Below are 13,911 nucleotides of genomic sequence, written 5' to 3' on the forward strand. Positions count from 1 at the left end.
TGAAAATCTTTTTACTTAAAATTATTTTTTAATTAAAAAAAAAGTGTCAGTTTCAACTTTCCAGGACAGCATCTCCAGGGGAATGTCTGGTGTTCTTGTTCTAGGATGCTTTTTCTTTCTCGTGGTTTCTGCCTCTTTTCATATTCCCCTACTTTCCCCCCAATATTAGTCTCAATCTGTGATTCTGGCTGCTGGGAAGACAAAATCAAGAGTCACCACAAGGAAAAGGCTGGTTTACCTTTTATGGAAGAGCCTTCAATATTTTGAATCACAGTCCTGGGCAAAACCACTCAACCAGCATTTGTTGTTTGGCATGTATGATACGAGTGGTGCCAGGAGAGCGCCAATCACACTGATTGATCCAAGTACTGAGAGTGAGGACAGTTACGGAGGAAGGGGAAGAGGGGGTCAGAGCAGATATTCATGACATCACACACTTCGACGGCGGAAATAAATGACAAAAGTTAAATAGGAGACATTAAAGTGAAGGAGGGCCCCAGTGAGTGGCTGGGGATGGGGTGTGACCCACAGAAGAGGTGCCTTTTGGAGTCCCAGGGTCATCGCCCTGCTTCCCCGACTGTCCATAGAGGGAACATCTTCCCTGCAGCTCCCAGGCCACTCAGGGATTCAGCTCCAGGTCGGTGATGTATTCCTGGACCCAGTCCTCACTGGGGTCGGCACAGACCTGCCGGCCTCTTTTGGTCTTGAAGCTGTGGAGAGGAGCAGAAGGGTTACACACTGGTGAGTGCAGCATGGGGGGGATCCTGAGCCCCCAGGGACCTCTCCCTCCTTCTGCCCCGGACATCTCAGGGCCTGTCCACATGCTCAAATCATGTCCCCTTAACCCTGGGGTTCACAGACCTTCCTGGGTCTCCTATGGGGATCCCCTCGGAAAGCCAGCATCGTTGTTTGGCAAATGAGAGAGGACAGCTTCCTGCTGTCACCCCTTCCCTCTCCTTCCTCTGCCCAGGGGTAGACCCGCAGGATCCTCTGCAGGCCCCAAACCAGGTGAGAAAACACGGCAGGGGCCCCCCTGGTGTCCTGAGCTCCGAGGAGGTGCCTCAGACCCCCAGGCTTCTTCCCCAGGGCGGGCAGAGAGGCTGGCCCTTACATGATGCCGGGCTTGGAGCACTGGCTGCTGGTCTCATAATAGTCATCCACGAATTTGCGCGGGATCTGCCGGGAGACGAAGGAGAAGCAGCAGGCGGTCGGGGTGTTGGCACCAACTATGAGAGAGGGACAGACCGTGGTAAGTCCTTGTTCAGGGGGAAAGGCAGCCAGCGGCCCCTCGAGGGTCAGGCAGACCTGCAGGAGGCAGTGCGGGGGGTGGGGGCGGGGGAATCCAGGAGGAAGTGGTGTTATTTCAACTGGATTCCAGAGGAGACCAAAGGCTACACTGGGAGCCCACTGGACACAGATTCCAGCTTTTGTCAGAATCCCACTTGGGCCTCATTTTCCCAGGAATCCATAAAATGGGCTTCCCCACCACACTCTCTCAGAGCCAGAGAATAGAACTGTTAAAATCCCCTTTGGGCAGGAAAACTCTGCTCAGGAAATAGTGTCTGAAGTCTCTCTGAAGCTCTCTACTTAAGGGCTCAGGTGAAAGACTTCGGCACTGCCGCCAAGTGTTGGGGACAGGCCAGAAGGAAGGGAAGGCGGACTCACGGCTGGCAGAGCAGGTGTGGGCAGAGAGGGCCGCGGTGAGCAGCAGGACAGCCAGGGCGGCCCCGGGGATCTCCATGATGCTGGGCGGGTGAGAGAGTCAGGTGGGCCCAGTGGAGCTGGACTCGAGACTTGAAGCTGCAGCCTCCTGCTGGGGTCTGGGCTGTGTCCTCTCTTTATAGGCAGCCTTGGGACACTAGAGGACGGAAACTTGTGGAGACCGAGGCGGGGGGTGTATTTTTTGTCGCAGCGTTGGTATCATGCTGTGAGTGGCAGAAGCCAGCAAAGCTTCGGGTCACCACAAGGGCTCAGCGTATTTGCAGGAACGCTCATGTTGCTTACTTGATGGGGAAATGGTTTCCCCAGTGAGAGGAGGTGAGAGGCTGGTGTGACCCTGTGACAAGGTTATGTGGTGCTTTCTCACAAGGGCAGGTCTGTACACCAAGCATCTCCCCACAGAGCTGAACCTTCTGGGACCCACCCCCAGCTGTCCCGACAACACAGCTCTGACCTAGACGATAATACCACGGAGTCTTGAGAAGCCCCCCAACCCAAGCTAAAAGCACATCCTGGGTGGGGACAGATCTGGGGAATACTCAGCTGCAGAAGGGGCCGGAGTGAGGCTGGCCTTTCAGACTTTGGCTCATTCCTCAAACATTCTACCTTAAGCTTTTGATTGTGAGGCATCCATTTCAAAGATATCCATCTGGAATAAGCACATCCCCCGATACAGAACTAGATGATGGGCCAGGCTGCCCTACCCATGGAGTTCCCCTTTTAGAAAGTTCTGGATGACCTAGATAACTGACCATTTGAGTGGCTTCCCTTTTCCCTTCCACACTTTCTGTCTTATCTTTTAAATTCACCAATTAAGAGTGAACATGCAATACCCTGGGCACCCCACCCTCACCCCAATAAAAGCAGAGCCCAGGTCTGAGCTCTCTGCCTCTGTGAGACCTTGCTGTGTGGCCTCAGCAGTTCCAGGTACCCTCCAGGACGGTGAGTAACAAACCTTGTCTTTTCAAACTCCCCTGATGGTTGTTGCTGAGGTGTGTGTTGCAATCACAGTTAAGAACCACAATGGCTGATGCAGCTTCAACTTTGGCTCCAGTTGGGAAATGTCAGTGGGGCTCCCACAAAAAATATAGCCCAGGTGAGTGCCTGCAGGCATCACCATCAACAGGCTGAGGCTGACACAAGACCGCTGGTCTCTGGGTTAGCTGGACTAACTGGGAGCTAATATGAGGAGCTTTAAAATGTTGTTACTCTTTGAATAGCAAAGCTCTCTGCCATGCATTGGAGAAGGAAATGGCAACCCACTCCAGTGTTCTTGCCTGGAGAATCCCAGGGACAGGGGAGCCTGGTGGGCTGCAGTCTATGGGGTCGCACAGAGTCAGACACGACTGAAGTGACTCAGCAGCAGCTGCCAGGGACCTATCCTGTGAACATAAACACAATGATGAGATTGTATGCATAATAGTGTTTGTTACAGCTTATTTATAATAGTTAAAAGATGGCCTACAATTACATGAGGTATATTCACCTCTTGTAATAATAATTCACCATTAGAAACTGTGAAAGTAAAGAAATTTTACTTTCTTTAAGTAACAATGACATTTCCTATTTCCTTATTGTAAAATCAAGGAGAAAACTCCAGGGTTTGTCTGGTAGCTCAGTGGCATCATTAAAAACTCTTTAACATCTCCCCTTCCCACATCATTTTGTTGGCTTTTCTTCTTTGGGCTTTCATCTCATGGCTGCTGCTGTTCAGGCATCAGTTCAGTTCAGTTCAGTTGCTCAGTTGTGTCTCACTGTTTGCGACCCCATGAACTACAACATGCCAGGCTTCCCTGTCTGTCATCAACTCCCAAAGCTTGCTCAAACTCATGTCCATCATGTCGGTGATGCCATCCAACCACCTCATCCTCTGTCATCCCCTTCTCCCCTTGCCTTCAATCTTTCCCAGCATCGGAATCTTTTCCAAGGAGTCAGTTCTTTGCATCAGGTGGCCAAAGTATTAGAGTTTCAGCTTCAGCATCAGTGCTTCCAATGAATATTCAGGACTGATTTCCTTTAGGATGGACTGGTTGGATCTCCTTGCAGTCCAACGGACTCTCAAGAGTCTTCTCAAACACCACAGTTCGAAAGCATCAATTCTTTGGTTCTCAACTTTCTTTATAGTCCAACTGTCACATCCATATATGACTACTGGAAAAACCATAGCTCTGACTAGATGGACCTTTGTTGACAAAGTAATATCTCTGCTTTTTAATAATGCTGTCTAGGTTGGTCATAACTTTTCTTCCAAGGAGTAAGCATCTTTTTATATCATGGCTGCAGTCACCATCTGCAGTGATTTTGGACCCCCAAAAAATAAAGTCACTGTTTCCACTGCTTCCCCATCTATTTGCCCTGAAGTGATGTGACCAGATGCCATGATCTTAGTTATTTGAATGCTGAGTTTTAAGCCAATTTTTTCACTCTCCTCTTTCACTTCATCAAGAGGCTCTTTAGTGCTTCTTCACTTTCTGCCATAAGGGTGGTGTCATCTGCATATCTGAGGTTGATATTTCTCCCGGCAATCTTGATTCCAGCTTGTGCTTCATCCAGCCCAGCATTTCTCACGATGTACTCTGCATATAAGTTAAATAAGCAGGGTGACAATATATAGCCTTGACGTATTCCTTTTCCTATTTGGAGCCAGTCTGTTGTTCCATGTCCAGTTCTAACTGTTGCTTCCTGACCTGCATACAGATTTCTCAAGAGGCAGGTCAGGTGGTCTGGTATTCCTATCTCTTAAATTTTCCAGACTTTGTTCTGATCCATACAGTTGAAACTGGACATGGAACAACAGACTGGTTCCAAATAGGAAAAGGAGTACGTCAAGGCTGTATATTGTCACCCTGCTTATTTAACTTATGTGCAGAGTACATCATGAGAAACACTGGGCTGGAAGAAGCACAAGCTGGAATCAAGATTGCTGGGAGAAATATCAATAACCTCAGATATGCAGATGACACCACCCTTATGGCAGAAAAGGAACAAGCACTAAAAAGCCTCTTGATGAAAGTGAAAGAAGAGAGTGAAAAGTTGGCTTAAAGCTCAACATTCAGAAAACAAAGATCATGGCATCTGGTCCCATCACTTCATGGCAAATAGATGGGGAAGCAGTGGAAACAGTATTTAGCTTTATTTTGGGGAGCTCCAAAATCACTGCAGATGTGACTGCAGCCATGAAATTAAAAGACGCTTACTCCTTGAAAGGAAAATTATGACCAACCTAGACAGCATATTAAAAAGCAGAGACATTACTTTGACAACAAAGGTCTGTCTACTCAAGGCTATGGTTTTTCCAGTAGTCATATATGGATGTGAGAGTTGGACTATAAAGAAAGCTGAGTGCAGAAGAATTGATGCTTTTGACTGTGGTGTTGGAGAAGACTCTTGAGAGTCCCTTGGACTACAGGGAGATCCAACCAGTCCATCCTAAAGGAGATCAGTCCTGGATGTTCATTGGAAGGACTGATGTTGAAGCTGAAACTGCAATATTTTGGCTACCTGATGCAAAGAGCTGACTCATCTGAAAAGACCCTGATGTTGGGAAAGACTGAAGGCAGGAGGAGAAGGAGACGACAGAGGATGAGATGGTTGGACGGCATCACCGATTCAATGGACATGAGTTTGGGTAAACTCCAGGAGTTGGTGATGGACAGGGAGGCCTGGCCTGCTACGGTTCATGGGGTCGCCAAGAGTTGGACACGACTGAGCGACTGAACTGAATTGAACTGACATAGCCAAAGGCTTTGGCGTAGTCAATAAAGCAGAAGTAGATGTTTTTCTTGAACTCTCTTGCTTTTTCGATGATCCAACAGATGTTGCCAATTTGATCTCAAGTTCCTCTGCCTTTTCTAAATCCAGCTTGAACATCTGAAGTTCACAGTTCACATACTGTTGAAACCTGGCTTGGAGAATTTTGAGCATTACTTTACTAGCGTGTGAGATGAGCGCAACTGTGGGGTACTTTGAGCATTCTTTGGTATTCCCTTTTTTGGGGAATAGAATGAAAACTGACCTTTTCCAGTCCTGTGGCCACTGCTGAGTTTTTCAAATTTGCTGGCATATTGAGTATAGCACTTTTACAGCATCATCTTTTAAAATTTGAAATAACTCAACTGGAATTCCATCACCTCCATTAGCTTTGTTCATAGTGATGCTTCCTATGGCCCACTTGAGTTCACATTCCAGGATGGCTGGCTCTGAGTGATCATACCATCGTGATTATCTTTTTTGGAGGTCGTTAAGATCTGTTTTGTATAGTTCTTCTGTTCTGTGTATTCTTACCACCTCTTCTTAATATCTTCTGCTTCTGTTAGGTCCATACCATTTCTGTTCTTTATTATGCCCATCTTTGCATGAAATGTTCCCTTGGTATCTCTAATTCTTTTGAAGAGATCTTTAGTCTTTCCCATTCTGTTGTTTTCCTCTATTTCTTTGCACTGATTCCTGAGGAAGGCTTTCTTATCTCTCCTTGCTATTCTTTGGAACTCTGCATTTACATGGGTGTATCTTTCCTTTTCTCCTTTGCCTTTCACTTCTCTTCTTTTCTCAGCTATTTGTAAGGCCTCATCAGACAACCATTTTGTCTTTTTGCATTTCTTTTTCTTGAGGATGTTCTTGATCCCTGCCTCCTGTTCAATGTCATGAACCTCTGTCCGTAGTTCATCAGGCACTTTGTCTATCAGATCTAAGCCCTTGAATCTATTTCTCACTTTCAGTATATAATTGTAAGGGATTTGATTTAGGTCATACCTCAGTGGTCTAGTGGTTTTCCCTACTTTCTTCAATTTAAGTCTGAATTTGGCAATAAGGAGATCATGATCTGAGCCACACAGTCAGCTTCCAGTCTTGTTTTTGCTGACTGTATAGAGCTTCTCCATCTTTGGCTGCAAAGAATATAACCAGTCTGATTTCAGTGTTGACCATCTGGTGGTGTCCATGTGCAGAGTCTTCTCTTGTGTTGCTCAGGCATCAGGTCTTCACAGAAAGCCTCATCCACAGGTATAGGAGGGAGTCTCAGAGAGGCAGAGAAAAAGCAGTGTTACTACTGCTTTTAATTTAATTTTTTAACATAATTTGTGATGCTAACTATAGATTACCCTCAAAAGTAGTAAAAATTGATTTTAAGTATATAGAAAATAGAAAAATATTGTTTCATTTCTGAAAGTTGGGTAGGCAGCATGGCAATTGTAAGTAAGAATGTGAGGAGTTTTCATCTACATTCTTCCTGTCTTATTGTGGCCTAAATGAATTCTGAGGCTCATCTAAATACAATGTCTTTGCTTAAAGGTAGGGAAAGTTCTATTACCCAAACTTAACCACTATTAACTTGGTTTATTTCTTTCAAGTGCAGTTTTCCCTAGGCTTTTGATATTTCAGTTACTTACTTTTTACCAGGGGAAGGGACATAACTGTAGTCATGATATGGATGTGTCAAGGGAGTGTATGTTCCTCGGTTTTTGTCTCGTCACAACAAAGATTTGGAGTGACGGACATTAAGGCCCCCCTCGGCGTGTCATAGCTCTTGGGTCTTGGACAGATGGTATTATAGCTCTCAGGTCTTGAGCGGACCGTGTTATAGCTCTTAGACAAATCAGTGTTACAGCTCTATTTTATTTAGAAGATAGCAGGAAAATCCATCTTCGAGGCGTGAGGGCACATCGACCCAAAGACATGAAGAGAAGAGCACCCCAGCGCGCGGGGGAGAAAGAGAGAGAGAGAGAGAGAGAGAGAGCTAGCTTTGGCTCCTCTTTTTATATGTTTCCCTCCCTGGGCCTGTCCTATGTAAATTGGGTCAGCCAGGAGTGGTGTTTGTTTTACCTGAGGTCCTCACTCGGGTCCTCTGACCTTCCTTTGTTCTATTTTCACCGGCTTTTCCCTTTCTTGTTTTTTAGCCACTGCCATTTTGGACTCCTTTTCCCTATTCTACCTACCTAACAGATGCAATTTGTAGTTTTGTTATTTATACTTAACATTACAAGACTTTCCCAAATCATTCCAGTATTTTTAAGAGCTGCTTAATTTACTCATCTATCAACATAGTGCATTAATATTATCATGTGCTACTGTAGCTCATTTGGACTGTTTTTGATTTTTATTTGCTATAAATACACTGCACCAAATATCTATATGCATAAAACTTTTCGACAAATGACGTGTTTTCCCATAGGATATTTTTCTAGTTGTAGACTTTCTGGGCCAGAAAATAAAGACATTTAGGGCTCCTGATCTATAGAGACACCCTATGTCTAATGTGTGTTCATTTCTATACCCAACTGTTAAACAAGATGATGGCATATTGTGGGGACTGGTGAACGTTTGATGAATGGGAAAAGTGGATTTAAAAGCTGACTTCATCTACCATGGTCGTGTCTGTAGCCCAGACTTCCCCAATTCCATTCTGTCCATCTGAGTCTGGATCAAACATGGCTCAGGCTACTGAAGACTCGATGGCATCAGTAGATATGTCATAGTCAAAACACCTTGAAGAACATTAGAAACGTCTGCTCTGAGAAAAGCAAAAGGGAATGGTATGATCCATAAAGCTCTGTTCATGGTAGAAGACCAGCTAAGCTTGGTCCCTTAATGACGGCAACTCCTGGCTCCCCCACCTCCTTGTTTGTGAATCATTTCCTCTGAAGCGGTCCAAGCAACATGATGTCATGGTCCTTTTCACCCAGGATGCGGTTTCCAGTGGGACTTGTGTGCTCAGAGTGCTGTGACATTACCCGTAGGTGTCACCCTCTATGATCAGAACAGCTGCAGCAGAGCATCAGATCTGCTCTGTGGGAGGAACTATTAATCTGTAGATTTTTCCATGTCCTTACGGCTCTGACACTAGCATCATCTCACCTCCTGTCACTGGCAAAAAACTTTCCAGCCAATCAGCCCCCAAAAATGAGCAACTGGGCTCTTCTTGGATGCTCTGAACCTCTGTGTGACCCCAGGGACCCCAACATGTGCAACTCATAACAAGACACCATGCAGCAACTTCCCCTCTGATCACACCCAGCCTCCAGCTTCTCGTGCTCTAGAGTTGCCTATAAAGGGACAAGGATACAGGATGGACTCCCGAAGGATGGAGGCAGCAGCACTTGCCCCATTCTATCTTGGCTTTGCCCTCTTCCTGCCCATCATCAATGATTTCCCCACGCAAGTCCCCATGCTGCCCTAGTCAACCATCTCCTCACCACAAGCCTCAGTTCACGAGTCTTGTCTGTATCACAAGACTCAACTCTCACCCTTTCTTCCTTTTAAAATTGCTTCTCACTGCTCTGGACAGATGTCTAAACCACATCACTTAAGCCTATGGGTTGAGATTCCCCACATGAAAGCAAAAAACTTCACAGAAGCTTTCAAAATGCTCCAAGCTGTTTCCCAAACTTCCCAAAAACTTGTAGCTCTCTTAGATAGGCAGAAGAGGACTAGGACCCACTTTTAGTGGGGAAAATTAAGGTCTAATGCATTCATTCAGTTGAGTGCAGTCACTCAGGCATGTCTGACTCTTTGTGACTCCATGGACTGCAGCACGCCAGGCTTCCCTGTCCATCACTAACTCCCAAAGCTTGCTCAAACATGTCCATCGAGTTGATGATGCTATCCAACCATCTCAACCTCTGTCGTCCCCTTCTTCTGCCTTCAGTCTTTCCCAGCATCAGGGTCTTTTCCAAGGAGTCAGTTCTTTGCAACAGGTGGCCAAAATATTGGAGTTTCAGCATTCATTAACAAGATGCAAATGCCAGGTTTGATTGGTTCCTAGGATGAGCCAAATGACAGAGCCCCTCGACTCTCCCAAGGAGCTCCACTCTTCGGGTGATGTACAGAAGGTGGCATCTTGCTAGCAAATGTCTCTATGGACCAGATGAAGTTCCCCCGAAAGAGACGAACAGGGGCTCCCTGCTCCAATAGCTATATTCCCTGAAGAGGGAGCCAGAGACTGAGAACAAGACAGGAAGAGATTCAAAACAGTAATTCACGGTCAAGAAGAAATGCTTAATTTACTTGGTTCATTTTGTGCCCTACTCTGCGGGCCCTGAGCATTAACATCTCCACCAACTTCTGGCCGGCCGCCCTCCAACGGGGGAAGAAATTGACCTGGCTTTTGATTGTAGCTCTTTTGAAGTGGCTCTTGATTGCCACTTCCTCATGGTTAGGGCAGACACCTCAGTGCCTGCTGTTTCTCTTATTTCTATCCAGATTCACCACAACTTTGTTGATGATCATGGTAGTACCCCCAGCCCGTGCTCCTACCCTGGTATCATATCAGGATCATTCCTGCTTCCTAGAGACAGGCAAGGCTTGTGGAGGAAGACAACCCATGGGACATGGGATGAAAAGCAGATAAGCACAGATAGTAGATTTATTTCTTTCTGTTTTTTCCTCTTCCCAGGATGTTTTCTGCATCTTGCTTTTTAATATTTAATATTAAAAATCAAGTCTGTCATGGGCATAGGGAACAAACATATGGTACCATAGAGGAAAGGGGAATGGGATGAATTGGGAGATTGGGATGGACATATATACACTACTATGTATAAAATAGATAACTATTGCATATCTACTATAGCACAGGGAAATCTACTTGATGCTCTGTGGTGACCTAAATGGGAAGGAAATTAAAATAGAGGGGACATATGTAAACACATAGGAGATTCACTTTGCTATATAGCAGAAGCTAACACAACATTGTAAAGAAACTATCAGTTCAGTTCAGTCACTCAGTCGTGTCCAACCCTTTACAACCCCATGAATCACAGCACACCAGGCCTCCCTGTCCATCACCAACTCCTGGAGTTCACTCAAACTCATGTCCATCGAGTCAGTGATGCCATCCAGCCATCTCATCCTCTGTCGTCCCCTTCTCCTCCTGCCTCCAATCCCTCTGAGCATCAGGGTCTTTTCCAATGAGTTAACTCTTCGCATGAGGTGGCCAAAGTATTGGAGTTTCAGCTTCAGCATCAGTCCTTCCAATGAACACCCAGGATTGATCTCCCATAAAAATTAATGCTAAAAAAATTAAGTCTGTTCTTGTCATTCTATTTGTTTAAGAGGCTGGCTTTAGGATCCTATACATTAGCCTTTATGTCTATCAGTGGATTTATTCTATTATTCCAACATTGTAGAGTATGTAGTTTAGTGTCAATTATTTTATCATAGATTAGCTACCCCAAATAACACTGTCTTTAAAATTTTCCCCATTTATGAGTGCATTTCCATAAAATAGATTCTGAAAAATAGAATTTCTGGTTCAGAGTATAGACATTTTTACATCTGCTGACCCTCATCCAGCATTAAATCCAGACTTTATTGTAGGGCTGCAATGATTATTTGGCAAATAGTCCAGTTACTGGAAAGCTAATCCTGACTTTCACCACCCTTGCACCTCCAGGCTTTCCAATTCTGTTCTTTCCATCTAGGAAGTGGTTAAGCTCAGCGTATCCTTCTTGAGGCTCAGTGGAGTTTTTACACGTCACATTTAGACACTTAGGACAATTATGGGAGTCTATCAAGGCACCCTCGGAGAAGGTGATGGCACCCCACTCCAGTACTCTTGCCTGGAAAATCCCATGGATGCAGGAGCCTGGTAGGCTGCAGTCCATGGGGTCGCTAGGAGTCAGACACGACTGAGCGACTTCACTTTATTTTTTCACTTTCATGCATTGGAGAAGGAAATGGCAACCCACTCCAGTATTCTTGCCTGGAGAATCCCGGGGACAGGGGAGCCTGGTGGGCTGCTGTCTATGGGGTCGCACAGAGTCGGACACGACTGAAGCGACTTAGCAGCAGCAGCAGCAGCATCAAGGCACCCTGCTCTATGAAAGAAGGCTGTGATCACTCACTTCAGAGAGAAATCTGTCACATGGAAAGGAAACAGCTAAGGCTGATCCCTGGGCGGTGCCAACTTCTAGTCCACCATCTGGAGAAACAACTTTCTCATAAGCACCAAGCAAATTAGTAACTGAACTATGTGTTATGTGCTCCCTGAGCTCCTCTGGTAATCAAAGGCAGCCCTGCGTGGTGCAACTCACAGGACATGACTACACTTAAAATTCCACCATAGACACCTCTGACTTTTATATTTCCACAGCCCAGGGCATCCAGAAAAAGAAGAGAAGACAGCTCACATCCAAGAAGGAGACAAGCAGAAGTGAGTTCCCAAGCCCCTTCTCAGCTCTGCCCACACTCTTCTGCCTGCCTGTCCAGCATCATGAAGGTCCTCGTGGCTGCTGTCTTTGTCCTCTGCACTGTGGCCCTCTGCTCCTGTGCACGAAGTAAGTCTGCTATCCATTGTCAGTTGCTACTCATACTGTAGTCCGAAGTCCAGCCCGAGTGCTGTGGCTTAAGAACCCTTGTGTGAAATTAAAGAACATTGAATGGGGTTTTGAAAATGACATGGTTGCTTTTTTCAAGAAGCTTCAAAAGGAGTGCATTGATTTGGGCTGCCGGTTGGAGTTAGGAGAAGTTTTATCCTACTTTTTAGGTGAGAAACTTGAAGTCTAACATGTTTGCTTGTTAGCATGAGGTAGAGGGGGGCTTCCTCGGTGGCTCCATGGTAAAGAATCTTGACTGCAATACAGGAGATGCTTGAGATGCTGGTTTGATCCCTGGGTTGGAAAGATCCCCTGGAGGAGGGCATAGCAATCCACTTCATTAGTTTTGCCTGGAGAATCCCACAGACAAAGGATCCTGCTGGGCTACAGTCCATGGGGTCACAAAGAGTCAGACATGACAGAAGTGACTTAGCATGCACTTATGCTTTAATTGATCAGGAAAACATTTCCACAAAGGAAGCTGGGAGTAGGGAGGAGACGTTCTAGGGTTTAGTTCCCTGTAGAGAAAGATAGAGATCAAATGAAGAGACAAATCCAAAGACAAGACTAGGGATATTAATGAGAAACTAGCAAATGAAAGAATCAAATGATTTCCAGTTTCCTTTGCCCACCATGTGTTCCTGACCCTCTGGGGCTTGTCTTTGCTCCTGCGTAACTGTTATTCTTATTCCTGTACAGAAAGGGTTCACACCCCACCCACTTGCTGCTTCACCTACACCTCTGGGAAAATCCCCCGTGGAAATGTGGTTAACTATTTTAAGACCAGCAGCAACTGCCCCAAATCTGGTATCATGTAAGTGTCAGTCCTCCTGTTCAACCCTGGGGAGACTCAGGACATGGAGGCGAGGGTGAGGGGTATCCATAGGGGTCAGAGCAGGGAGCAGATCTCAAGAGCACCAGTTCATGGCAAAGGGTCATCCTGGGAAGGTGCTCAGCACTCTTGGGCCTTTTGTCCATACTGGACACAGGGAGAGGTCAATGGGCTGTCTCCTGACATGGGACGAGGCTTGCAGGGAGCCAGGGAGGATGTGGCCAGAAGTGGAGGGAAAAGAGGAAAGGAAGGTGGCAGCAGAAAGGAGGTGGCCTGAGGTTATCTCCATAAATCCCATAGGGATGAAGATGCAGAGACCACAGGTGGTCAAAACCATCCCTACTCATTCTCTGTACTATACGTCTGCCCTCTCCACAGCTTCCTCACCAGAAGGGGCCTATCTGTCTGTGTCAATCCTGCTGATAGCTGGGTCCAGGAATACATCAGGGACCTGGAGAAGAGCCCCTGAGTGGTCCAGAAGGAACCTATTGAAATGTGGGCAGAGACTGGGCCTCAGGGACCTGAGCAAGGGGACTGCAAGCCCGGAAGTTTCCTCTCCCATGAGTCCCTCTCCCCTCCACTCACCACATTCTGGAAACTTTCTTTACTTTAGTTAAACTACTGAAATGTAAATTGTTTTATTCATTTGATGCTTTCTCTGAGAAATCCTATGATGCCCTCTCATTCCCAAGCCCCTTCCCAGTCAATCACGCGGAGGCTGATGAGTAATGATTTATACTCTGTCTCTGGCTACACATCCATCAACAGATGCTTATTGAGTTTTTCTGAGACTTTTCCTCTGTTAAAAATGTCAGAATAATAAAGATTATTTTTATTTCTTAAATATATTTTAGACTTATGGCTTCACTTTTTTTTTCCCCCTTGACAAATCAGTTTCATTGGTTGGAAAGAATAAGAAAGAATGCATAGAGGCATCTGAGCAGAAAGGGAAGTCAAGAGAATGAGGATAAGTGTCATTTCAACCACACCAGCTTTATACCAGAGAAATACTTCTTGTAGTTCAGAAAAAAAGCAAAGGATTGAAAACAA

At 45.8% G+C, this 13,911-nt stretch overlaps 2 protein-coding genes across 2 annotated transcripts; one reads left to right on the forward strand and one right to left on the reverse strand.

The window, feature by feature from the left end:
* Positions 1–228: 228 nt before the first annotated feature.
* On the reverse strand, positions 229–1,855 carry LOC113878238 (C-C motif chemokine 3-like). Its single transcript, XM_027519213.1, has 3 exons — positions 1,666–1,855; positions 1,112–1,226; positions 229–710 (listed from the first exon to the last, which is right to left on the reverse strand). Exons 1-3 carry the CDS (start codon positions 1,739–1,741, stop codon positions 620–622), a joined length of 282 nt encoding a protein of 93 aa, XP_027375014.1. The 5' UTR covers positions 1,742–1,855; the 3' UTR covers positions 229–619.
* Positions 1,856–1,958: 103 nt separating this feature from the next.
* Positions 1,959–13,709, forward strand: LOC113878239 (C-C motif chemokine 14-like). Its single transcript, XM_027519214.1, has 4 exons — positions 1,959–2,661; positions 11,807–11,990; positions 12,729–12,843; positions 13,240–13,709. Exons 2-4 carry the CDS (start codon positions 11,927–11,929, stop codon positions 13,328–13,330), a joined length of 270 nt encoding a protein of 89 aa, XP_027375015.1. The 5' UTR covers positions 1,959–2,661; positions 11,807–11,926; the 3' UTR covers positions 13,331–13,709.
* Positions 13,710–13,911: the final 202 nt, after the last annotated feature.

Source organism: Bos indicus x Bos taurus, chromosome 19 (assembly GCF_003369695.1).
Source record: "Bos indicus x Bos taurus breed Angus x Brahman F1 hybrid chromosome 19, Bos_hybrid_MaternalHap_v2.0, whole genome shotgun sequence".
Classification (NCBI taxonomy): Eukaryota; Metazoa; Chordata; class Mammalia; order Artiodactyla; family Bovidae; genus Bos; species Bos indicus x Bos taurus.

Coding starts and splice junctions, on each gene's coding strand:
- LOC113878238 (XM_027519213.1), bottom strand. CDS start 1,741: ATGGAGATCCCCGGGGCCGCCCTGGCTGTCCTGCTGCTCACCGCGGCC. Junction 1,227..1,665: donor CCACACCTGCTCTGCCAGCC/GTGAGTCCGCCT, acceptor CCTCTCTCATAG/TTGGTGCCAACACCCCGACC. Junction 711..1,111: donor TGCTCCAAGCCCGGCATCAT/GTAAGGGCCAGC, acceptor TCCTCTCCACAG/CTTCAAGACCAAAAGAGGCC.
- LOC113878239 (XM_027519214.1), top strand. CDS start 11,927: ATGAAGGTCCTCGTGGCTGCTGTCTTTGTCCTCTGCACTGTGGCCCTC. Junction 11,991..12,728: donor CCTCTGCTCCTGTGCACGAA/GTAAGTCTGCTA, acceptor ATTCCTGTACAG/AAAGGGTTCACACCCCACCC. Junction 12,844..13,239: donor TGCCCCAAATCTGGTATCAT/GTAAGTGTCAGT, acceptor CCCTCTCCACAG/CTTCCTCACCAGAAGGGGCC.